At 28.4% G+C, this 25,620-nt stretch overlaps 6 protein-coding genes across 14 annotated transcripts; 2 read left to right on the forward strand and 4 right to left on the reverse strand.

The window, feature by feature from the left end:
• Nucleotides 1-110: 110 nt before the first annotated feature.
• LOC122537664 (protein lethal(2)denticleless) lies at nt 111-3,262 on the reverse strand. The gene is made up of 8 exons (XM_043671032.1): nt 3,086-3,262; nt 2,658-2,902; nt 2,375-2,555; nt 2,063-2,291; nt 1,785-1,990; nt 1,507-1,709; nt 1,216-1,423; nt 111-1,069 (listed from the first exon to the last, which is right to left on the reverse strand). Exons 1-8 carry the CDS (start codon nt 3,126-3,128, stop codon nt 390-392), a joined length of 1,995 nt encoding a protein of 664 aa, XP_043526967.1. The 5' UTR covers nt 3,129-3,262; the 3' UTR covers nt 111-389.
• A 33-nt stretch (nt 3,263-3,295) lies between these two features.
• Nucleotides 3,296-5,928, forward strand: LOC122537667 (trifunctional enzyme subunit beta, mitochondrial). 2 transcript variants are annotated; one of them, XM_043671037.1, is made up of 8 exons: nt 3,296-3,506; nt 3,852-4,014; nt 4,090-4,465; nt 4,547-4,721; nt 4,789-5,069; nt 5,142-5,447; nt 5,538-5,583; nt 5,799-5,928. In XM_043671037.1, the coding sequence occupies exons 1-7, from the start codon at nt 3,452-3,454 to the stop codon at nt 5,580-5,582; spliced, it is 1,401 nt and encodes a 466-aa protein (XP_043526972.1). In that variant the 5' UTR covers nt 3,296-3,451; the 3' UTR covers nt 5,583; nt 5,799-5,928. The 2 variants fall into 2 exon arrangements, with proteins under 2 accessions (XP_043526972.1, XP_043526970.1); XM_043671035.1 differs by lacking the exon at nt 5,799-5,928 and having other exon boundaries at nt 3,297-3,506; nt 5,538-5,616.
• LOC122537669 (exosome complex component RRP41) lies at nt 5,475-6,879 on the reverse strand. 2 transcript variants are annotated; one of them, XM_043671040.1, is made up of 3 exons: nt 6,599-6,879; nt 6,228-6,530; nt 5,475-6,143 (listed from the first exon to the last, which is right to left on the reverse strand). In XM_043671040.1, the coding sequence occupies exons 1-3, from the start codon at nt 6,770-6,772 to the stop codon at nt 5,799-5,801; spliced, it is 822 nt and encodes a 273-aa protein (XP_043526975.1). In that variant the 5' UTR covers nt 6,773-6,879; the 3' UTR covers nt 5,475-5,798. The 2 variants fall into 2 exon arrangements, with proteins under 2 accessions (XP_043526975.1, XP_043526976.1); XM_043671041.1 differs by having other exon boundaries at nt 6,640-6,850.
• A 474-nt stretch (nt 6,880-7,353) lies between these two features.
• On the reverse strand, nt 7,354-9,736 carry LOC122537666 (28S ribosomal protein S31, mitochondrial). 2 transcript variants are annotated; one of them, XM_043671034.1, is made up of 7 exons: nt 9,498-9,736; nt 9,266-9,395; nt 9,103-9,160; nt 8,890-9,016; nt 7,980-8,801; nt 7,734-7,909; nt 7,354-7,645 (listed from the first exon to the last, which is right to left on the reverse strand). In XM_043671034.1, the coding sequence occupies exons 1-7, from the start codon at nt 9,551-9,553 to the stop codon at nt 7,416-7,418; spliced, it is 1,599 nt and encodes a 532-aa protein (XP_043526969.1). In that variant the 5' UTR covers nt 9,554-9,736; the 3' UTR covers nt 7,354-7,415. The 2 variants fall into 2 exon arrangements, with proteins under 2 accessions (XP_043526969.1, XP_043526968.1); XM_043671033.1 differs by having other exon boundaries at nt 9,103-9,163; nt 9,257-9,395.
• A 697-nt stretch (nt 9,737-10,433) lies between these two features.
• On the reverse strand, nt 10,434-16,015 carry LOC122537649 (protein wings apart-like). 2 transcript variants are annotated; one of them, XM_043671007.1, is made up of 12 exons: nt 15,666-16,015; nt 15,365-15,583; nt 13,313-15,060; nt 12,985-13,233; nt 12,650-12,898; nt 12,337-12,561; nt 12,018-12,240; nt 11,723-11,938; nt 11,450-11,629; nt 11,294-11,382; nt 11,120-11,221; nt 10,434-11,037 (listed from the first exon to the last, which is right to left on the reverse strand). In XM_043671007.1, the coding sequence occupies exons 2-12, from the start codon at nt 15,546-15,548 to the stop codon at nt 10,888-10,890; spliced, it is 3,615 nt and encodes a 1,204-aa protein (XP_043526942.1). In that variant the 5' UTR covers nt 15,549-15,583; nt 15,666-16,015; the 3' UTR covers nt 10,434-10,887. The 2 variants fall into 2 exon arrangements, with proteins under 2 accessions (XP_043526942.1, XP_043526943.1); XM_043671008.1 differs by having other exon boundaries at nt 11,450-11,626; nt 15,365-16,015.
• A 599-nt stretch (nt 16,016-16,614) lies between these two features.
• LOC122537648 (ral GTPase-activating protein subunit beta) lies at nt 16,615-24,562 on the forward strand. 5 transcript variants are annotated; one of them, XM_043671001.1, is made up of 24 exons: nt 16,615-16,920; nt 16,979-17,399; nt 17,552-17,578; nt 17,693-17,907; nt 17,988-18,171; nt 18,258-18,518; nt 18,752-18,943; nt 19,107-19,211; nt 19,282-19,422; nt 19,495-19,733; nt 19,820-20,050; nt 20,137-20,290; nt 20,366-20,473; nt 20,817-20,918; nt 21,547-21,687; nt 21,771-21,785; nt 21,855-22,015; nt 22,088-22,261; nt 22,353-22,762; nt 22,848-23,259; nt 23,336-23,648; nt 23,730-23,993; nt 24,070-24,319; nt 24,384-24,562. In XM_043671001.1, the coding sequence occupies exons 1-24, from the start codon at nt 16,885-16,887 to the stop codon at nt 24,508-24,510; spliced, it is 4,683 nt and encodes a 1,560-aa protein (XP_043526936.1). In that variant the 5' UTR covers nt 16,615-16,884; the 3' UTR covers nt 24,511-24,562. The 5 variants fall into 5 exon arrangements, with proteins under 5 accessions (XP_043526936.1, XP_043526937.1, XP_043526940.1 ...); XM_043671002.1 differs by lacking the exon at nt 21,771-21,785; XM_043671005.1 differs by lacking the exon at nt 20,817-20,918.
• The last annotated feature ends 1,058 nt before the right edge of the window (nt 24,563-25,620 follow it).

Genomic DNA, 25,620 nt, shown 5'->3' on the forward strand with positions numbered 1-25,620 from the left:
CTAAACCTTCATTTCTTACGATCTTAAAACTAAATATTAAATATAAAAAATTAAAGCTTTATTTTAATTATATAATATAAAAATAATTTATTGCATATAAAAGATATACTATGACACTTGTGACTATAATCTATTGTTACATATTTTGTAATACTTGTATGTTATGTCATTCTTATCTTATATGTTATTTAAATTCTACTTATTTTTGTAAGGTATTTTTGTAAGGTACCACATCATAAACAATAGAAAGCGCGCTGATGTTTATATCACATTCATTGATTAATATTTTGAATGTAATTTTTTGTTAAAAAACATTTTTAATAAAAGTTTCATACGGAATTTAACACAGATAAAATACAATATAACAATTACGAAAAATCATGATGTTTTTAAGATTTTGCAGAAGATATTACATTAGTATCATCGTAACATATATTTGTTTCACAGTCCTTTCCAGTAACTTTAAAGAAATTTAATAAGGAAAGAGGTGAATTTCTCGGCATTTTAGATACTCTCTGCGGTTCTGTTGAACGTGACCTAGTATTTCTTTTAGCAGACATTGTACAAGAAATAGGACTAGCCGACTTTTCTGACATTGCTTTCCTTACTTTTTCATATTTTTCTCTTCGTATTCTCGTTAACCAATCAACATTTTCTTTGTACTTTTCTGGAGATAACTGAAGTAAATGTGGTGCTGTACCATCAATCACAAAATTTGGAAGATTTAATGTAGGTGAAAAATGAATTTCGTTATTTTTATTTTCTCTACTAGATGAACTTGTGCTTGGCTCATCAGATTCATAGCCTCTGTTCAATGACAAGTTGTTATTATTACACGGACTAAACAATCTTCGTGCACCGCGATTTTCTAAATGAATACGTTTTGCAACACGATCTAATGTGAGATTCTCTTGTATTGGAGATAAAACTGACTTAAATTTTCCATCAGACCAGGATCCATTCATCATTTGAAAATAACTTTTCTTCATTGAAGTACTAACATTACACTGATCTTGATTATCTTCCATTTGATTGTAAACATCCAATGAACTTGGTCCAGGTGTAGTATCTAACACAAAAAAGATAATAATATTCTGTTGACATAATATAGTTAGTTTATATAGATATTTAGTTAGTAATATAGTTAGTTTATATAGATATTTAGTTAGTAATATAGTTAGTTTATATAGATATTTTAAATTATTTTATAATTACTAGGCGTGATATCAGATCCTGGTGTATGCTCTTGAAGTGTAATCCAACGTCGCGTAGTTGGTGTAGTTTCGAGTTTTAAATTATCCAAAGGATTTCTATTAAAAATAGCTTCTGCACGACCACGTATTTGTATCTCTTCATTATCTAGTTTATGTTCATAGCCAACTCTCCATATTCGATGGCATGAATCGTCAGAGCATGTTACTATCTGCATAATTTTCAAAAATATTAATATTACATATAATAAATTTTAATATTAGAATGAAATAATAATAACATTGTTTTTAATACTTTTGTTTCTCGAACACTGCACCAAGCGATGCAAGTAACTTCTTCTGTATGTCCTGAGAGTTGCACAATTGGAGCTCCTGGTTTGTTTGTATGCCAAATATATGCAAGTTCATCACTGGAACCACTAGCAAGATAACGCCCGTCCGGACTTAAACAAGTTTTAACATAGTATGTACGATTTTGATGTCCATAAAATTCTGCAACTGATATATACAAAAAAAAATAATAGTAATATTATTAATATTTCACATCAATATACTTTTTACTATTATTCTTACTTGGTTTAGAACTGTAAGATGATATATTATACGCATATATGATATTATCCATACAACTAGCATATAATGTAATTCTAGCAGGACATATTAACAATGATGAAAATCCATTTTTTGTACTATGCCCAGTATAATTCATTGCATGTTTAGCTAAAGGATCTTTTTTGTGAACAGTATAGTTTTTACGCAAATCCCAAACTTTTATTAAACTGTATTAATAATATAATTGTCATTTTATTTATTAATATAGTAATTATATATATATACACTAATAAACTTACCCATCTCCAGCAGCACATGAAATTAAAGTGAAATCATCCTGAAATACCAACCCAGTAATACTTTGTGCTCTGGATGCATGACTGATTGTTCTACGCTGTCGTGCGTTACTTATAGTTCCAACATTATGTGCATTCGCAATACAATTATCTGGTTTAGGACGTTCATAATGATTAGCTCTAATATCCCATACCATAATAGAACCATCTCTAGCTCCAGTTGCAAAGACAGCTATAAGACATATTTAGGACACATTTTTTTAAAAATTAATATTCTGTTTTGCTAAAACATGTGAAATATTATTACAGAGATACCTTGATCCTGATAACGAAATACTGCAGTCTTAACACTTCTTGTATGAGCATGAAAACAATTAATTTGTTTTATTTCAGAACCAGATACATCCCAAAGTCTGGCAGTATGATCTCCAGATGCTGTAACTAATTTTAATTCTCCTGGCATCCAAGCAACATCAAATATTGCATTACGATGTGCCTAAAAGATTCCAATATCTTATATTAATTTGATTTTGTAAATAAAAAATTATAATTCCTGAATTTATAATTTTTCATTTTTTATGACACTTTAATATCATACCTGTGTTCCTTCCAATGGCTGATTGGATATACATTTGATGTTTGTATCTTGTAATGCAACTTTGCCATCTTCATTTGCTAAAGCAATTATTTGTTCGTATCCTTTTGTAGTACAAAACCGACATGCAAAAACTGGTGGTTCTGGATTAAAATCCAATGCATTTGTATTTGGTGTTATACCTCTATATACATCGTTTTCATAACATTTCAAACGATATAAAGCAACGTCATAATCGCGTATTGATGCTAAAAAAAATTTGTTATTTCTTCAAAATTCATATTTTATCTTTAAAATCAGATATCACATATGAAACACAAATATATATATCGACCATTACGTTTAAATACTATGTTGGATATAACCTATCAGTTTATATTCGCAATATATTTAAAAATCTTTTACTATATATAATCATGAAATGCAATTACCAAATCCTTTCTCACGTTCCACAATAGAATGCACTAAATTCATTCTGAAACTGCATGAAATCAATATTTATTACACACAAAAGTGTAAATCGTTCATACGTATAATCGTAAGCGGGAAAATCTGTCACTTTTCCCGCACTTCTACATTAAGCTAGTTTTTATGTAAGTATAAAAGCAGTTAAAAATATTATGAGAATAAGATCTGAGGTATAAGTTCAAAGTACTTTACACGTCGTGTCCAGCAATTTATACTAGATGAGTGAAGTAACTAATAAAAAAGAATAGTGACATATAAAGAAATACTGATATATAAAAGAAATTTTTTTTACTTTTCTAAATTGTGAAATCCAAACTGATTTTCTAAACATGCACTCTCTCGCAAAAAATAGTTTTTTAATGAAAAAAAGCTTTCTTAAGTATGGTATGTTGAATCATTTTGCAATATAAATGTAAAAAACAATAAAAACAAATACGATTCATAAGCGATTCTTAATTAGACAAAATACAAAGTTTGAAATGAAAATTACTTGATAATTTTTTATATTAATTGATTTATTATGATATATAATGACTTTTTGCTAACAAATATTCAATCAATAAATTTATTTAAAATTCTTAGTATTAAATTTTTTTTATACTAATGCTGTTACACAGATACTTATTATCATACATACATTTATTTATTAATTAATATATACAATATAATATGAATATAATTGGTTTTTTAAATATAAAATATTACTCTAGGTTCTTGTATTTGTTTTAGGTTCTGCAATAAATAATTTAAGGTCAAACAAATTTTATGCAACTAAAAGCAATCATGCTGCTAAAAATATTGTATATATTGACGGTGTAAGAACACCATTTTTGCAATCTGGAACAAGTTATAAAAACTTGATGGCATATGATTTAGCCAGACAGTCATTAGTGTAAGTTAATCTAAGCGCTTAATTTTATTTTTGGTACTAATTCAGTTTTAATCATGTATCATGTTCTATTATAAGGGCCTTGCAAAATAAAATTAAATTTCCTAAAGAAATTATTGAATACATTATTTATGGAACGGTAATGCAAGAAGTGAGAACTTCAAATATCGCTAGGGAAGCAGCTTTAGCAGCAGGATATAGTGATCGTACTCCTGCACATACTGTAACTATGGCATGCATCAGTAGTAATCAAGCTCTTACAACTGGTATGGGTTTAATTGCATGTGGTGTGTATGAGGCAATCATTGCAGGTGGAGTAGAATTCATGTCGGATATACCAATTAGACATAATAGACGCATGAGATCACTGATGTTACAAGCTAATAAGGCAAAAACAGTTGGACAAAAGTTACAGCTCCTTGCTAGCATTCGACCATCACATTTTGTACCAGATGTATGTTATCTTTCATAGTAAAATTATATTTTAATTGTATCTACTTATATATTACATTTAGTTGTATTTATATAATTATAGTTACCTGCAGTAGCAGAATTTTCTAGTAATGAAACAATGGGACATAGCGGTGACAGATTAGCAGCTGCATTTGGAATTTCAAGAGAAGAACAAGATGAATATGCTTTACGTTCACATACTTTAGCTGCTAAAGCACAACAACAGGGATATCTTACAGATATAGTACCTTATAAAGGTAGTATCAGATAGAATGAAATGAATAAATTTTACCTTTTAGATGTGTTCCTATGTATCTTTTCTAGTTCCAAATGAAAGTAGAGTAGTAGACAAAGACAACGGAATTCGTGTTTCAACATCTGAACAGTTAGCAAAATTAAAACCAGCATTTGTCAAACCATATGGAGGAGTTACCGCTGCTAATTCATCTTTTTTAACTGATGGAGCATCAGCGGCTTTGATAATGACAGAAGAAAAAGCTCTTCAACTTGGTCTTACTCCAAAAGCATATTTAAGAAATTTTATTTATGTTTCCCAAGATCCTGTTGATCAGTTACTTTTAGGTCCAACCTACGCTATACCACAGGTAACACTTTGATAATCACATTAAGTATATATATTTAGAATTTTAATACAAAATTTTTGAATAAATTAATAGGTATTGCAAAAAGCAAAATTAAATATTAAGGATATTGGAGTATGGGAAATACATGAAGCTTTTGCTGGACAAATTTTAGCTAATTTAAAAGCATTAGATTCTGATTGGTTTGCACAAAATTATTTAGGAAGATCTTCAAAAGTAGGAATACCAGATCTTAATAAATGGAATGCATGGGGTGGATCGTTGTCAATTGGTCATCCATTTGCAGCAACTGGTGTTCGATTAGCTACACATACTGCGAATCGACTAATTAAAGAAGATCAACAATTTGGATTAATTGCAGCTTGTGCAGCTGGAGGACAGGTAATATAAAATATAAAAAATATAACTATTATTATTAATATCCTATATTTATATTAAATAAATTTATTTTAATAATCAAATAAATTACAGGGTGTTGGTATGATCATGGAAAGATATCCTGGTGCTAAAATTTAAGATTGAAGCAAGAAAAAAAGAAATATAAATATTTTTAAAAAAATGCAAATATTAGTTTAAGATGAAAACAAATTCTGTATAATATAATTAGAAGATATTATAAAAAAATATATATATATTTTAAGAATGATATATAAAAAATAATTTTGTATATGATTTTTATGAAAAAAAAAATTTTGTATTTGACATTTTATGTATACAATTTTTTTAATATACCTAGTTTAATGCAACATGAAAAAGAGAAGGAAGCGATTGTTCTGTTAAATATTCTCTGACTGCATAATCTAAAATAGTTCTTATATCTTGACATCCACATAATACACGAGCTTTTAAAGACTCAAATTGAGATAAGTGTAATCTTTGGCCTGCTCCTTGTGCTACTACTATCAAACCATCTTTTGATGTACTATCATTATTTGGTAATGAGACAACAGACAAAGTAACACCAGGAGTACATTCTTCAACATAATTTGCATCTAGTACTCCTTTCCCTAATGTATTATCTTCATCTTCTAAAGATGGATTATTAATTAATGTTACAGTGCAACCTATAGCATAATTCTGCAAGAATAAAGTAGTAATAAATTTAATTACAAAAGTCTTTTTCAATGAAAATCGTAAAATATATGTTTTGTCTTATATTACCTTGATAGGAATTCCAGCATCAATTAAAGCAAGTGTAGCTGCATTTACAGATGCACAATATTCACTTCCATCAACTTGTAATGCTTCTACATAAATATCTATTTGTGAACGTGGATATATTTCTAAATGTATTATGGCTTCCATTGCATGTTTTAATTGAAGAGATCTTTCTTGCGATTTTCTATCACCTCTTGGTTTGCGTTTACGTTCTCCAGAAGATAAACTAAACACTGCCATGCTATATTGACAATTTACTATACCTTTAGTAATATTACTTGTGCTTCTTCCTGTAGAACCTCTTGGCTAAATAAATATAACAATCGTATATGATTCAATGTATTAATATGAAAATTATAATATAACTTGTTAACCTGGTGAGGTCCATACACGGTAACCAAAATTTTAGTGTTACCCTGTTCAATATAAGCACTTCCATCAGCTTGGCCAAAAACTCCCATTTTTACACGAATTTGCCTTAATTCTAATGCCCGTCTACCATCTGGGCGTAATCCATTTTGATCTTCAATATTTTCAGCTTCAATCATCTTTTTCAGTAATTTTGAAATCGATGTAAATTAACCTATACCTATAAAAGACCGCTCACTTGAATCAATCGATTTCGAAAAGGTCCCTCGAGTAACGTGACGGAGCCACAATCGGAATTCTCAGTGACTCTCATGCTCTGAGAAAAGTCCCTGGACCGTGGACAAAAAGTGTCGTAGCATCAGCGTATTGGTCAAAGAAAAGTAACACGTGCCAATCGATTTCGACTGAAGATGCATATTGCATTTGACACCTTTTTTTTGACAAATTAATTTATTTTAAATATTTAAATCCAATTTAATTATTACATTTATTTCTATTTAAAATATTGATATTTTTATATATTATATATTTTACAACATTATTTTATATTCTAATAACGTTTTAATTTTTATAAATTATTAACCCTTATTATTTCAATTGGAGTGAAATTAAATTATTAACTCTTATTATTCCAGCTTGTTATTTCAATGCTCATTTACATTTGGCAGTATTACTGTCAATGAGAGTACTGAAGATTAAATCAAACGTGATGAAAGTAAAATGTATATAAAATATCTTTAACAAATAATAACTATATAAATATATGTATATTGTTTTATTTCATCTTTATTTATTAAAAAGAGTTATATTTAATTTCTTGATCTATTCTAGAAGACCTAATTTATCTAATAAGTCATGTTTATTTTGAAAGTAATCTTTGTACCACATTATATGATCATATTTTTCTTCAATTGTCAGATATGGGTTTTTTGAAAGTCCAATACACACTAATTCCATAAAATGCCGTATTGGACCTTTAGGACACCATGGCGTCAAATGACGTTCTAAAAACACATGTTTTGAGAAATGCACATTTTTTTCCTTTTCCATTCCTATAAAAAAGTATATTTATAAGTTATAATGATAACGTATAAAATAATAATAATTCTAAAGTATAAGCATTCTAAACTTTTTGAATACCTTGTTCATTATCTATAGGAAATTTCCATAATTTTCCTTCTTTAGTCCATTGAATCATTTGTTGAATTCCATTTGTAGGGAATTTAGATAATGAAAATTCGAGTTCCTCCCTTTCCCAGGATTCCCACATCTTAAATTTAGGGACATCGGGATTTTCCGAAAAATCATCGAAGAGTCTAAAATAAAAAATTATAAATAAATTATTTTAATTATAAATTTTTCGTTTTGTAAAATAAAATATACAACCTCTCATTCATTTGTATTCCATCACTAATATCCTTTATTCCTTTTTGCTGACTCTTTAACTCATGAATTACAGATGGTTTTCTTTCAAGTTTACCACTGATATCCTTTATTCCTTTTTGCTGATTCTTTAACTCATGAATTACAGATGGTTCTCTTTCAAGTTTACCACTGATATCCTTTATTCCTTTTTGCTGATTCTTTAACTCATGAATTATAGATGGTTCTCTTTCAAATTTATCATTGATATCCTTTATTTCTTTTCGCCGACTCTTTAACTCATGAATTACAGATGGTTCTCTTTCAAATTTACCACTGATATCCTTTATTCCTTTTTGCTGATTCTTTAACTCATGAATTACAGATGGTTCTCTCTCAAATTTACCACTGATATTCTTTATTTCTTTTTGCTGATTCTTTAACTCATGAATTATAGATGGTTCTCTTTCAAATTTATCAGTGATATCCTTTATTTCTTTTCGCTTACTCTTTAACTCATGAATTACAGATGGTTCTCTTTCAAACTTACTACTGATATCCCTTATTCCTTTTTGCTGACTCTTTAATTTATGAACTATAGATGGTTCTCTTTCAGACTTATCATTGATATCCCTTGTTCCTTTTTGTTGACTCTTTAATTCATGAATTATAGATGGTTCTTTTCCTGTTTTATATATTTTTTCAAGCTCTTCTCTATTAAACTTCATCTCTTTAAACTGTGATACATTATGATGAAGTTTTGTTTTAAAATTGTTAATAGTTTCAATGTTATTTTGATGCCACAAAGATTCATCTTCCTTTCTAACTTCATGTTTATCTATATTACTATAAACAGCATAATTGATATTTTATTTTTATTTGTTATATATACAAAATAAAAGTATAATTTAATTTAAAAAAATTATACTTAAACCTCTCATTTAATGTTTTGTCTACAGTCTGAATTTTATCAATAGTATTTAATAAAACTGAAAGAATTTTTTCTTTATCTTGGACAGATGTTGTAGTTAAAGCTTTAGCTGCTTGGGTTAATGCATTTTCTGTGATAGAGAATTTCTTATTTTACTATGTATCTATTTCAAAATAAACTGTCTCTTACCTATTTGACTGTTTCAAAATCTCTTACCTATTTGTCTTTTTTTTCGTACTGTCTTTGCACTTTGTAAATAATCTATACTAAATTTTTTCTGAAAAAAATAATATGGAATAAAAATTACAAACACACACATATATATTATAAAAAAAAAGTGTTTAGTATTAAAGGAAATAAAAATATTTACATTACTAATATTAGAAGTTGTAGAATCGGAATCAGAATCAGAATCAGAAGAGTCAGATGAAAATGATGAATTAGTTCTTAATGTATTAAATGTAATATTTAACCATTGAAGTGGCAATGTAATTTGAGTTTTGATACTCCTAAAAATAAATTATTTAATATTATTATTTTGACGTATTATGCAATTTATACAGAATTGATAGGTTAACAAAGTTACTAAAATTACACAAATAAATACTTACTTCGAAAAAACAAATGTAGCTAACATTTTATTATGTATTATTGTGTATTTATACATTATTTTATTTTATTACTAGTCTATGAATTAGTCTATAAATTAATCAGATTTTAAATTACCACGTTATACACATTGAGCCTATATAAATTCATTGCTCATCTTACGAATCATATATTTAACGTTAAGCTAAATATATATGTTTCCTAATTTTTGATTAAAAAAATCGTTTCTAAAATTTTTTTAAAATATTAATATTGTTGATTTAATATGCACGCATATAGTATAAATACATGATTATGCGCTCATACTAACAGAAATGTTGATACATTTTAAGTTCAATTTTCAATTTTTCGCAATTCAAAAATTGTGTTCAAAGTTAACACAGTTACATGTAAATAAATATATATTTCTAAAAATATTTCTTTTTAAAATAAAAAGACAATCTTTTATTTATTATTTAATTATTATTTAAATTAATTTTGATCTACAAAATAGAAAATATTTTTGTAAAAAAAAATATTTTTAACATCTTGAAATTATGTTCTATATATTTTAATACAAAATGTATATGTTTATGTTTTGATTTTTACAACAAAAAAAATGGTTTATTTTACAGATTTGTAATTTATGAAGTTAGTTTATTGCATACATATAACAATGTAATATATTTTTTATTTCTTTAAAATTGTGAGACAAAATACGATATTAAAGATTCGTGAAATTCTGTACCTTTTAATGGGATCCAATAACTCGAAACTGCAAATTTAAGATACAATTATAATTTATAAATTTACATTTACAAGGCTCTTATAGTATAATTTTAATATTAAAATAAACTTACAAAATAATGCTATATCAAATTTAAATGGGTTGTAATAAAACCCAACACCGCCAATCTTGTAATAAAACTTAAAACATAAAATAAATTGAAATTTCAAAATAATGGAAAGATTTAAAATTTATGCATTATTATACAGCAAACGAATTATAATCTGACAAGAAGTGTACAAATCATTATTCTTCTTGACAGTCACAAAATTAAAAAAAAGTGATTGATTGGCAAAGCAAATTAATAATATACGTGCCATTAAAAAATTTAAGTTTCGCATGCGTAATTACAAGGCGCGTTTTTTATCGTATTAGTTTCTAAATAATTAATTAACTTATGCTTAATATCTAACTTGTTACTGTGATTGGGAAAATAAGTCAATTTAATGAAAGGTACAGCAATAAATTACGTAAGTGAATAAATATATATCAAAATATATGGTCAATATGAAACAGGTCCATTCATACTGTAGTAGATAGAATTTCCTTCGTTGGACACATATAACTTTGGCTCTTTTTGCATGCCAGGGTAATAAAAAATATCAAATGTGTAAATATGATATCAATCAAGACGAAGATAAGTGGAGCATTATGTTTGGATCTTCTAACGCTGATAATGGTAATTCACTTTTTTCTTCTTCAATACGGGCATCTGAGACTTTTAGGAACTTAATCACCTTCTCAGTAGCAGCAATTCCACAGCTGCTTACTTCATTCTAAAATAAATTATTCATATACTCAAATTTTTTGATAATTTTTTGTAAATATGTATAAAGAAATAATATTAAAAATAATTACCGACGCCGTTAAATTCATAAAATTGAAGAATTTCTGAAGTACAGACACCATAGTAGTAAAATTATTATCTGGAAGTCTACTACGTACCAACAATTCATAATCCTAGAAATGTATGTATTACATTATCTTTTTTTGTAGTATTACTATTGTCATTTTAAAAATTAAAATTATTACCTTATTATCCATTATTAAGTAACCAAGTAGAAGCACTACGTATGCTCCTATTAAAGTATGTTCCATATGACGTCCTGCTTTTTGTAATACTAAAAAGAAATTTCTAAAATTATATTTTATAAAATTTATAATACTTTAAAAAAGAACTATACAAACATTTTGTGACAGTTTCTTCAATGAATTCTTCTTGAGATTTTGTTGTTGTTGATACAGTCTCTGTTTGCTCAGAATCTTTTTTACCATCTAAAATAGCATCAGTTTTTTGTTCTTCTGCACGAGCCAATTCTTCTTGTTTATAAAATAGATCGATTAAACACTCTACTCCACTTTCTTCTGCTATTTTGTAGAAAAAAAAATATATTAATTATATTAAAAGAATATATTAGAGTTACATTGTTGTGGAAAGAATATAATATGCAAAATACCCACTGTCAAAAATATTTTCTGTTGATGGCGGAGCTTTAGATTCAATAAGCAGTTGTTTATTATCATCACATTGTTCTACTAAATTTATCAATAAAATCAAAGCTAACATCATCATATCAAAACGTTTTTCTTCAGGAAGTGATTCGGGAACGCGCAATAAAAGATACAAACTACAATCTAGAACACCTGGTTGCGAGCCTAGTGATTTACTTCCGAAAGCTAAAATAATTATAAATCATTGCATTATACACTTGTAAAAATTAAAATTTTTTAAGAATACAGTATAATAAAATCCTACATTGTCTATTAAATCGATGTGTAAGATTAATAAGAACTTTAATAATAGCAAATAAGCATTCTCTAATAACAGCACCAGTGGAAGTTTTATCGCTTGGATCTATAGTAGGATATATAGGAATTTCTTGTCCACAGAGATAATATAAATTTGCTAAAGTGCTGACTAAAACTCCATTCTCATATTTTAATAAATATACTTGATTTTCTTCATTCATATGAGTAACCTAAAACAATTTCAGTAAAAAAAATATGTATATTATTATAAACTTTAAAAGTACTACTTAAAGTATTATATCATTATATAAAAACACATATCTCACATTTTCTAATACACGTAAACATCTATCAACTTTACGTAATTTGTCTAATAATGGATCTGTCCAGCCAGATTTCGTAATATTTTGGGTATTAATATGGCGATGACAATCTCTGATTGTTTTTACAATATGTTCTAAACCTCCCAATTCTCTAAGTTCTTCTTTAAACCATTCACCTGCACGTTTTGACGTAAGGCTAAGAAGTGTCTCCATAGCAAGTTGACCAACCTAGAAATAATTTGTTACGTACTTTTTTACTTACTTTCTATTTATTTCTATTTATTTCCCGATAATTATGAATAAAAATAATACTTACAGTTATATTATCAAGATTTAAATGTTTTGCATGTCCTTGAGCTTGAATATCAGCACATAACTGACGTACTTTTTCTTTATTTTTTAGAAGTTCTGCCCGACTAAGGCCACAATCATCAAGTGCATCTTTGTGACTGGCATCAGATTCTAACAAACTTAACATTAATTCTAAACAATCGCGATCTAAATCCATAGCTAAACGATCTTGACTTAATACAAACATTACTGTTGCTGTACATAGAGCAAGACTCTACAAAATACATAGAGTCATTTAAATAATTATTAAAACTGATGAAATTTATATACATTACATAGTGTAAAAATAAAATTTTATACCTGATCCTTCGTTGCATCATGAAGAGCTTTGAAGAATTTAGCAACAGTACCATGAGCACGTACATGCATACGAAATGCAGGTGCCATACATTTACTTGCCAATCTTATAGCTGAAAGGCAACGAGTAGCATTTGGATTGTTTTCTCTTAAAGTGTCTAATATATATTCAACATCATCATTAAACTCTTGAAACTCTCCACTTTCCTGAATTTGATGAGCTTTCTTCACATTTTTTACTACAGTATAGAACTAAAAAAATAAGTATTATTTAATATCAAATTTAATAAAATCAATACATTATGATATATAAAGTTTACAATATACATACTCCTTTTATTTTCCTACCACAGCGAACGCTAGTTATGGCATCAGATTCATCTTCAAAACCTATATCAGCTTCAGGATATGTTACAACTCTTGTTAACTGTGATGGATCGAATTCTTCTTCATAAACTACAGGATCTGTGCCACTATGAGATCCTGAAGCAATAGTAGGTGTACTATTTCCAACATTAGAAGTATCTGTAGTACCAGATTCTTTATCACTATCACACCACTTGTGTTTATACAATGCTCTTCTTTTATTTCCATTTGTTGCACCTGTTGAACGACTTTTAAAAATACTACCTTTTTTAGTAGCAGGTTTCTGAATAGTTGTACATGAAGTATTTAATGGTTGTGATTCTGTGACAGTACTAGTTACATGTAATGCTATATCATTTTCTGTATTACCACTTACACCTTCACTGTCATCACTCCCAGAAAACCAATCTTGATCAACTAAAGTTTTAGCTGTAGCTGTGTCATTATCAATAATACGTGCAGTTTGCTCTGTTTCTACTTCAGGATCAGGTTCTGGACCTGGATCTGGTTCAGCTTCTGGTTCTGTTTCTGTTCCTGATCCTAGCACTGGTTCTAGTCCTGGTCCTGATCCTGGTCCTGATTCTGGTTCTGGTTCTGGTTCTGGTTCTGGTACTGGTTCTAACTTTGGTTCATGTTGCAAAGCAGGTCCAGAAACTACTTCATTTGTTGGAATATCTATAGAACAATGTTGAACTTCACCTGGAACGACTTCTGTATTTTCTTGAGTCTCTGAAGTATTTATTATTATCGGTCTTGTTTGCATAGGGTCAGAATCACTTGACAATATATCAATTAATTCTTGAGTTGTAGTTGGCAGTGGTTGATCACGCCCAATTAATGGTTCAATTGCTGGCTTACAAGAATATGTAGAACCACAATCAGTCTTAACAATATCATAATGAGATATCAATGTATTGTTGGAATCAGTAACAGATTTTCTAAGGGTTAAAGAAAGACCAGAACTGTGTGAATTAGGTGTTATTGGTGCTGTAGATACAATAGAAGATGTTGTTGTTAAATCTAACTGTAGATTCTTTGTTCGACTACGGGTAGTTCTGCGCATTTCTGAATTTTCTAAAGGTATTGATACAGTAGAGATAATAGGTTCTTGAGAACGAACTGCCTTATGATCAGATTTAACAGTCATATCTACATTAAAGTTTTTACGTTCCATATCTACTTTCGTGGGGCTGATAAGAGGTGTAGAAATTCTATATGTTTCAGATTCTGACTGTTGAGTGTTCTGCATATTTCCATAGACTAGTCGTGCTGTACCTTTACATATTCTCAATACAATGGGGGGTTTCCCTTCTTCTCTAACAGGAGGATCACTATTGGTTCCTTCTAAAGCATCTGCTACTTTTTTAGTTGGAGCATTTGGTACTTTTGTTAAAGATTGTTTTGGTTGTGGTGGTGGTGGTGGTAGTGATGGTTGTGAAGAGATTTTTTGAGCTCGGGCTCTACCATAATGTGAATCAGGTACTTGTCTGTATATTGCCACATCCTGGCGAGATTCTTCTATTGAAGGTGGAACATTTCTACTTTTAAAAAATTTTTTAGGTTTAACAACTGGTGGTGCAATATCTGATTTATTGTCAGGATCAGTTTCAAAGGAAAATGGATCTTTTCCAGAATTTACACGAGCATTCTGATTCCCATAATCAAGTTTTATTCTTTTTGCACCAAAAGTATTATGAATATCATCTCTTCTTCCTACAAATAAACTGACATTGATATAATTTCCTAAAAAATTTGTTTTTATTTGTAAAATTACTATCCATATAGAAATTGCAATTAATAAACAATCTACTAGTAAATTTATCTTTTAAATAAAATCATATTTATAAAAACAAAATATGTGAAGCATATAAAATAAAGCGATATCCTATAAGTAAACAATTTTTCTAATATTATTTTTGTTAGAAACTAAGTAATTTTAACATTTATTAATTGCTTATAAATACATATGCAAAACAAAATAGACAATTTGTTTTTATATGATAAATAAAATACATACCATTGATATTTGTACTTCTTATAGATGTAAAAGATGTTATACCCCATTTTCCAACAGTGCCTGCTGATTTAGCAGCAGAAGGTCGATTGCTATTTTCCCTAAAAAGCTTATCAAATTGAATACTCCCAGGTGTCATACTACTGACCTTGCGGCTGTAAGATTTTGTGTAACTACGGGACGTCATACTGTATCCTTCAGTATTTTAAAAGTATTCCACATCTCAAAAGACACAAATAATATTTCTCTTCATTTTTTAAATTGAAGCATGTAGGAAATAAGCATTGATTGTTTGCACACTTACGGAGAAGTGTTACAAGGAAAAGAATCTCAGTTCATTGGAATTATTATTCGCGTCGATAATTAAAAACTTGAAAGAAAAAATCAAGAAGCAGTATCTTCCGAACATATGAAAGAAACAAACGCCATGTTTCATTTGCTATTTACCCCGATGCACAAATATATGAAACTGTAACTTCAAATTCAATTTATGCCCCGATACATTGTCCTTATGTTAATTATTCTCAATCCTATATTTCTGCACTTAGCTTTAATTATTATAATTTTTATATGTCTACATAAGTCCAACTAGAAATATTAATCATAACATGATCTTGAGCCATCTGTCGATGTTTTTCGTTTCAAGATTTAGATACATACCATACACAAAAAAAAATGAGTAATACAATACACAAGATTGTAATACTTGTCGTCCTATCCAGTAGGTAGAGCTAAAGAGCTGTCTTTTACCTTTTATCTACCTTACCGGTAGAAAATTGTCCAATCAAAATTTATTCTATATAATAAATGAAGTTGTTTTTTTATGTAAATTTCAAGCGTAAGAATCTCTAAAGTTTTAAGGATTATTAGAAAAAATTAGATTATATATTATAGATAGATGAACACATTCGCACACATATACACATAACACATATATATAGATGCGTATCTATAATATATTACATGATTTTGTTACTTTTTCATTTTTCACATTTATTTTATTTTGAAATATTTTACTCTCTTTTTAAAAATTTTTTATTTATGATATAAAGCTGTTATTTCATTAAAAAATGATTTTTATAAAATAAATACAAGTACATAATATACAAATTATGGCATTTAATTATGAAACATTATTTATTTTATAGTCACAAAACAAAATTTGTTTAATTGTAGTATATTTTTCAATAGGTCAGATATTACATAGGGACATTTTTTTAAAGACGAAAATACCATTACAATTCAATTATACAACAGCCAATAAAAACCATATTGAAGAAACTTACTACATAGTAGTGATAACTTGTTAAATAATCGCAACTGTCAAGTTTTACACATATCTATACATATTTGATAATGTTTGTTACTTTAAAAATCACATATAATTCTACATTACTTCTATATTGGTTTTATACGTGCCAGATGAAATTAAACACTTTTTCTACTCAAGATTAAAAGAATATATACAAAATTTTAGTTTCTCTTTTTTAATTTTTAGAAGACATTAAACCATAAAATAATCTATGAATTTAGGCGTGTTTAACAGAGTTAATCTTAAGGTAATAATGTTATATTTTTTTGTGTTATTACAATATTTTAATTGTTATATTCATTTAGGATACCCAAGGAGGAATGTATTCCGAATGGGCTTCTCTAAGTGTTTTAATTCAACAAGGCTCAGAAGAGAGTCAAAGTGTCCTAGAAAAATTTTCTCCTGGAGCAGGAAAAGAAGTTGCTTTATCTATTGTACGTCAACTGGCTGCAAATCTTGGCATTACCCAAGCAGCTGAGCCTAGTCCATTGTGTACAGATAAAGAAGTACAGTGGTGTATGGAAGTAATATGTTTTGGATTATCATTACCTTTGGCTGAACATGATACTGTCAGAGATTGTGTTAATGTATATTGCGAATGGTTATCCGCATTATATTCTACACCAAAGATATGTGTACCTAAACCAATTATAGATGATCCTAATTTCTATGCTAGAAAAATAATCAGTCATTTCCATAATTTATTTGTTCCACGAAAAGGAGAAGGTAAAATAAATCACTTATGTCTTTTCTATCTTTTTTCAATTTTTCATATAAAGTTTTTATAACGCATGAATAATTAACTTTAAGAGAATATTTAATATTGATTAAATGTTTATTATTCATCTAATAATTTATTATTATCCTTTATTTCATAGTCTGGCCATTTTTATATCAGGATCTAGGTAATTTTGTAATTAAAATAACTATATTACACAAAGAATATTGCATAAAGGAATAATATTTTAATGACAATTATAAATACTTAATGTTTGTGAAATATTAAATATTATTTACAGGAACAGATACAATTAACCGGCAAGCTGTTTTATGTCATAGAGTGCTTAGAACATTGCAACAAATTGCAAGAGGACCTGCTACTTTAGATAGAGAAACTTGGGAAAGCTTATTATTGTTTCTTATTGGTATTAATGATGCACTTTTAGCTCCTCCAGCAACAAGAGAAGATGCTGGAGAACAGTTATGTGAAAGAGTTTTAGGTGTATTGTTAGAGGTATTATGATTTTCTAAAAAAAAATATTGAATAAGTTGTCCACAACAATTAATAATTGTTATATATAAAAATACTTTTAGGTATGGTTAGTGGCATGTGAACGTAATTTTCCATCACCACCATTGTGGCGTACATTGAGAGAATCATGTCTTCGTTGGCGACATAGATTAGCATTGGTAGAACAATGGAATCGTGTTTGCCTTGCTCTTACAGCAAGACTCTTACAAATTATGTATGGTCCAATGTTTCCAGAGTTAAAAATAAGTTAGTTATTTTCGTACATGCATAACTATATTGTTTTTCATATAAATAATTTATATCGTTATTATATATATAAATAACATGTTCAGGCGAAGAAGATTCTCAACTAGTACCACCTACAATGTCAGATGAAGCAGTAGCTCAAGCATGGTATAGATTGTTACGAACTATAGGTGATCCTGTTGATCTATGCAGACCTGCTGTTATTTCACAGACACAGGCATTCTTACAGTATGCTATCGCTAGTCCAAATGTAATAGACCCATGTCAACATCCATGTTTACAGAGTTTACCACAAATATTTTTAAAAGCCATTAAAGGTATAGCTGGACAAGTTGATGCTTTCCTTGGTAAGTTGAATTGTATAGAATTGAATTATATAGAATTTTGTAATATTCAACTATGACTGATATCACATTCTTTTGGGGATCATATACATGCAAGTTATAAGTTGTACATTCTACAAAGATTAAGATGATCTATCTTAATACTTCTCCTATTTACTTTGAAATACCTATAATAGGATATGGAGTTTCCAACTTGCTTTGTTGGTGATGGTTGCACGCAGTCACAAATGTTTTAGGAGTTTCACAGGCATGTTGCTGGGAAGAATGTTGTGTATCTGCCATCACATGTGGATCTGTTAGCACTGGAAGTGGAGGTGTAGGATGGGATAAATCAAGTAGTAAGGATATGACACAACCTTCTCCTACGCCTCCAACACAACGCAGACTTGCCAAAAGTTTCAGTGTAACACCTTCTGCAGTAACTAAGGGTACTGAGCACTTATCTTTCGGTCTTTCATGATTGTTTTCTAAAATTGTATATATTTTTGTTAAATACTTTTGTAAACTCTTTCTTTTAGAGAAACATTATATTCTAATATCAAAGATGTTAGAAAGATGCATTAAACTATCATTTATAACTTTCTATTATAGGAATTCCGAAAGCTTCCTTGATTGGTTTAACAACAAGTCGTGTGTCGTGTACACCATCTACATTAATATCTAATTCAGGACCATCGTCAGCCTCAAGTACAACATGTAAGATTTTAATATAATATAATAAACAATGTAATTTCACGTATATATTACAAGAGTCTTACATTTATAGCTATGGCTTCATTAGTCCAGGATATTAGACCTCCTTTAGCTCCAGGACGACCAAAATGCAACAGTATATTACATCTTTTTGGTGAATGGTTATTTGAAGCTGCATTCATAGGCACTGATGGATGGTCACAAAATTTACCACGTAAGTATCACTTGATATAATGTCAAATTTAATTAAGTAATATAGACATCAATATTTAATTTTAATAAATAGAACCATCAGGTGCATCGAAACGTCCATCTTCTGTTCTCGTTGAAGGCCCTAGTTCTTTGCAAGAAGCAGTTAATGATGTTCCACCAGCTCTTTGTATAGATCGTTATGAATCTGGGAGAGCAGAAGCATTGGGAGCACTATGTCGAATATTTTGTGCAAAAAAAACTGGAGAAGAAATTTTACCTGTTTATCTAGCGAGATTTTATCAAGCAATGAATCATGGTCTTAGAGTTGATGAAGTAATAAATTATTATAGTATCTCGTTATAGTTTTACAAGTACAATATTTATAAAAAAATATATAATACATATTTAAATGCTTATAGTCCCGAGAATGTGGTGAAACATTAGCAAGTATTCTTTTGAATTCTGCCGATTTATTTCGTCTAGATTTAAATGGGGTACAAGTATTAGTGCCTGCAGTAATATCGGCTTTAGAAACGGTACTTCCAGAAAAAGATCTAAAACTCAAATCTAATGTTGTATCAAAACCAGATTTACGAAGAGCTTCGATACATCTATTAATATCAATACTAGTATTACCTCTACACTTTCAAGTAATTAATTTGTATAAATATTTGTTTTATTAAAATAATACAATCATTAATAATTTCATACAATTTATATAATTTTTATTTTACAGAATCTTACTATCAAGGAACTTCCAACATTTATAAGTCCAATGATTACTGAGAAAAATCATATAACATTTGCACAGCTAAAATCAAGACTTATGAACTTGCTTATAAATGCACTGCAAGTTGAAACTGACTCTCAGAATACTCATATGTTGTTAGGTAAGATATATAGTTAATGCACTGTAGTTTTTATAACTTCTTTTCTTTTTATAACTTTTCTAAATTCTTTTATAGGTGCTCTTTTACTAAGTGTACAAGATTCTGCAGCAGCGGAAGAAGTTGAACAAGTTACACAACCTGACACTGTAGCACACGATTCTGCTGTAAATTTATTATCATCAGGTTTGTTATTTCGCATATTGCTTAAATGATATTAAATTATATCCATACATGCACTTTAAAAATTTTTTTTTAAATTATTCTAATATTAAAATTTGGAAGGTAATTGCAAATTACATTTTTTTCTAGTGATATAGTAACGAATAATAGCAACTTATTAACATTTATGAGTTACTTGTAAATTAAGATTGAATTTTATATATGCAGTGTAAGATCATGATGCTTAACATTACTTTTTATTGTATTTGCTTTGTGCGTGCTTTTGTAAGACGTCATTCATTTTTATTATTATATGTTATGTTTTGTTACGCATTCATCATTGTACTGTTTCATCATTGCTTAATAGTCACCAGCGATTCTGCCAGTCAAATAAGTATATCCAGTGATCAGCGCTCGCTCGGTGATACCTCTGATATTACAACTCTTCAAGAGGAATGTATTGCATTTGGTAAATACAAGTATTTTTTATATTAGTTTTGCATTTAATTATTGTGCATACAAGAAATGTGAAATATCATCTATTTTTATTTTTATGTTTTGTGTTATACATTGAAGCTTTCTTTAAATAATATTAGGCAAAAGCTTGCATTTCAAAAAATTTTTAATACAGTGGTTGTATTCGTATGCTCAATGAAAAATTGTCGATATTTTAAACTGCTATAACTTCGTGAAAAAAAATCGTGCATTTATCTTCACATTTTAAAGTGAAAACGCTCTATTTTTTATAATATTAAATAAATTTCTTTTAAAAATATTTTTACACCATTTTGGAGAGGATAAATAAAGATAATTTTTTCTCTCAAATTCAAACATCAACGTGAAAATATGAAAAATTTGTTTCATAATTCACTATAGTCTTGAAAATTGTCTTTCTTTTAATAATCCTTTCTTTTAATAATCTTTTAAAATTTATGTTTAAGATTTTTTTACAGAGTTATAAGAGTTTAAAGTATTCACAATTTTTTACTGAGTGTACGAATATTTTCTACACTCATTGTATATACACAATATTATAATTTGAAAATCAGTTCATTTCGTGTGTTTTTTATAGTTAAATATACGAATTACTGTTACAGATTCAGCTCATGCTCTTTTTGTAAGAGCAACATATTTAGTTTGTCACAGATTAATATCATCATGGAAGGCAGATTTAAATATTTCTTTAGCAGCTCTTGAAATATTATCAGGTTTAGCAAGAACACGCATTCGTGAAACAGGTAAATTATAATATTTATCAAAATGCTATTTTTTTATTTAAGAAACATCTCAATGTATATAAGTTTAAATATTCTACACGCAGCAAGGAAATTGACAGGTTTTATATTTTATAGCATAATCTATAGTTTAAAGTTTAATACAAAATACTAATTTTTAATTATTACAGATGCTTTAGAATGTAAACGAGCTGTGAAATGGCTTTGTGACTATATTGCATATCAGTGTTGGCGTCCACCACCAGCTCATTCAAAAGATCTTCATTCTTCTATTGTTGCTGCATTTAGTTGTTTAAGAACTTGGTTAACTGCTCATTCACAATTGTTACAAGTTATTATTTTATTTATATTTAAGTAAAATATATGTTAATGTGATAATGAATTTACTCAGCCATTTTTTTAGGATAAGGACTGCTTAACAACAGTTCTAGAAGTAGTTGAACTTGGTGTATCAGGAACAAAAAGCGTAGGAAAACCTGGTGAACCTATTAAAATGAAAGATGAAAAAGAATTAAAACCAGCATCTATGCGTGTTAGAGATGCTGCTGATGCGCTTCTTACTGTCATTTTAGAACAAGTATATTAAACGATTGATAAATTAAACTCTGTTATAATTGACAAATATTAAATTTATGAAAGTGTTTCAAATATATTTACTTGTTTTACAGGTTGGTTATTTTCCTAGTGCATGTGGAGCACAATCATTGTCATCTTTACTGGATGAAGTATCGCTTCTTCGACATTGCAACAGTTGGACTGGTGGTCGAGTTCCACGTCAAGCTGCAGTTGAAAGATTTCGATATTTTGTCGCTGAAAATGCTACTATATTAGCTTTATTAGAAGAACCTCTTGGAAATGATCAGGATCCACAACCCACTGTAACTGTATTAATACGTGGACCATTTGGAAGACATGCTTGGACGATGCAACTTCGACATTTACCAAGGCATAGATCTAGTATAAGGAGTGTAAATACAAATCCAGGTCGACCACTGCCATTAGCAGAAGCTGCTCCACGAACAGATTACAAACCTAAATTTTTTCCCGACAATGTAGATCGAATTCCGCATTGTAAAGTGTATGTTAAATTTTATCAACATATTTTTATATAATTTAAAATATTTAAGGACAAAATTTTATAGAAATACCCAAATTTCATTTAGGGATGAATCTATTCCAAGTCTGGAGGCAGTTATGAATGATAACGACATAGTCAGAAATGAACATCAAATTTTGTCACAATTGTTAGAACGTCAAATAAATATTGAAACAAAGTATTGTGATGGAAATGATAAAGTTTCAGAGGAAAAAACAGAAGAATGTGTACCACCTCGCATTTGTCATGAATTTCAAACTGCACGTCTGTTTTTAAGCCATTTTGGTTTTTTGAATATGGAACCTAAAGAGAACAATGAATCTAGAAACAGTGGCCTTACTGCTTTAGACCCAACTATTCTAGGATTTTGTTTAGACTTGGAAACTCTAGATAATATCAGTCCGAGAACATGTGATACTGTATACATTTTTTATGTAAAAGCTGGTCAAAAAACTTCTACAGAGATATTATCTAACGTGGTAATTTTTCCTTTTGTATTCAAATACTTTATCGTTGTACATTGCATTTATATAAATAATATATTCATATTTATAGTTACACGAATCGAATGTATCATCAAATTTCTTAGAATTTTTAAATTCACTTGGCTGGCCAGTTTCTGTATCAACACATGCTGGTTGGACTGGACATATTTCCACTTCGTGGAGAGTAACACCACAATTGAATGTACCGCAGCCAGCTCATAGTGATCATGGTGGAGCTCTTTATAACGGCGATACTCACGTACTTTATTGGGCAGATGTTAGCTCAGAAATTGCTTTTATTGTACCCACTCAGTTAAACAATATGATAAATTCAGAATCATTAGAAGAAACAAGTTATGGTAGTGACATAAGTTCTAATCAAGGTACAGTTTAATACGAATGACAATATAAAAAATATAATTTTACATTATGTGCAGCAATTATACAATATTTAATAATTGCAGTTTGGTTTGAAAGAAGTATTAGTGAAAGTACTTCTCCTCGAAATAGTGGAACAGGACAGAATGCAATGCAAAACTCACGGACAATGTCACTTGATTTAGAGAAACAACCGCCTAGTTTAACAGGATCTAATTCTTGTACCTCTTCCAGCGGAGATTTCGTTAAACCAAGAAAAACAACTAAACAAGTTTTACCTGTACAAACCGATATCAAAATTATGGTCGTTTGGCTAGAAAGTTTAGAAGATTTTGCTCAATTTCCAATTAGTACTATCATTCAAATAAAGATATTTATTTATTTCAATTGAATAATGGAAATTTTATAATTGCATTTTACGTACAGGTGATCTTCTTCCTTGTACTTATAGTGGTCTTGAACAATCAAAAGTAATCCAAGTGTCAGATGTACAAGTAATTTTTCTTCAAGCTCTCAGTAGTGGATTAATGAGGATTAGATTACAAGGTCCAGTTTCTAGAATTAATTTAGCCACTCCATTAATTGATGGAATGGTTGTATCTAGAAGGGTACTAGGAACACTTGTTAGACAAACAGCATTAAATATGGGACGTAGAAAAAGGCTTGATAATGATAGGTACGTAAAGTTATAACTATAATTTAATTATATTAATATGTTTAATATTTATAATATTTTACAGTTATCACCCACCACATGTACGTAGACGTTTGAAAATTCAAGAAATGGTACAGAAATATAAGAAGAATTTAACTGAACCAGAGCTACTAACACTTCTATTTAGTAGTACTCAAACTTATCAAATTTAATAAAATTAATGTAAATTAAATAAAATTGACATTAAATTAGACATATAATATAGAGATATATTTCTGAATAATAAATAAATATGTTAATATAGAATGATATATTTAATTTTTCCGTTTTTTAATATAAGTTTTCCGTATTTGATATAAGTAAAATATAATTTATATTTTTTATTTATATATGTAATAAAATATAATACATTTTCAAAATTAATACTTGTAAGATATATCATTTGTCCCTTTTATGTAAATTATCATTTTTCGAGTTGAAGAATATATTGAATATCCTCTTTTATTCCTGATTTTATATCAAAATAAATATATAGATATACAATATAACAACGATGCTATTCAAGTATTTAATTTGCGAATGTGCATTGCTTTACTCTTATTTTCTATATTTAGTTGTAAATTCCCACAATTAATCAAATCGCATATTTTGGCATAAAAAAGACGATATTATATAATTTGTACAATAATGTTATATAATTTGTACAATAATGTTATATTATATAATTGTTCAATAATTATAAAACAAAATACATTTATTAGTAACGTTGTCTATAATTATAAACAACAATAGCTATAAAAAACATGCAATACAATTACATAATCACGTTGATTTTCTTCTTTGTCTTACTTTTTTTATCTATATTAATTTATTTATAAATGTCTTTCAACATTAACATTAACAATAACATTTATTTATAAATATCTTTCGATAATTACAATACATTAATAATTAACATTGAAATTAAATGCAATATTGCAAATTTAAAAAAAATAAATTATTACAAAATTGTCCTCGGTATATAAAAAATATAATTGCATCGTGTTTTGAGATATTAAATTTGAACAAAAATAGATATGACTAATAAGTAGCAATAATTTACTATTATATAAATCTAATAGAAGTATATAAAAGTTATTTACACGCACTTATCAATATGCTAAATTTAGCTGCGTCACTGTGACTCTGCAGATTATAGTACCATAATCGTACATTGTACAATTTGATGTGATCTTATGAAATACATGTCATAGTAACGTTTGATGCAGTTAACTACAATTGACTACAATTTAAGTTAAAAATTTCATAGTTATATATGATCA

The sequence above is a fragment of the Frieseomelitta varia genome, unplaced genomic scaffold (assembly GCF_011392965.1).
Source record: "Frieseomelitta varia isolate USP_RPSP 00005682 unplaced genomic scaffold, Fvar_1.2 scaffold_923, whole genome shotgun sequence".
In the NCBI taxonomy this organism is placed as follows: Eukaryota; Metazoa; Arthropoda; class Insecta; order Hymenoptera; family Apidae; genus Frieseomelitta; species Frieseomelitta varia.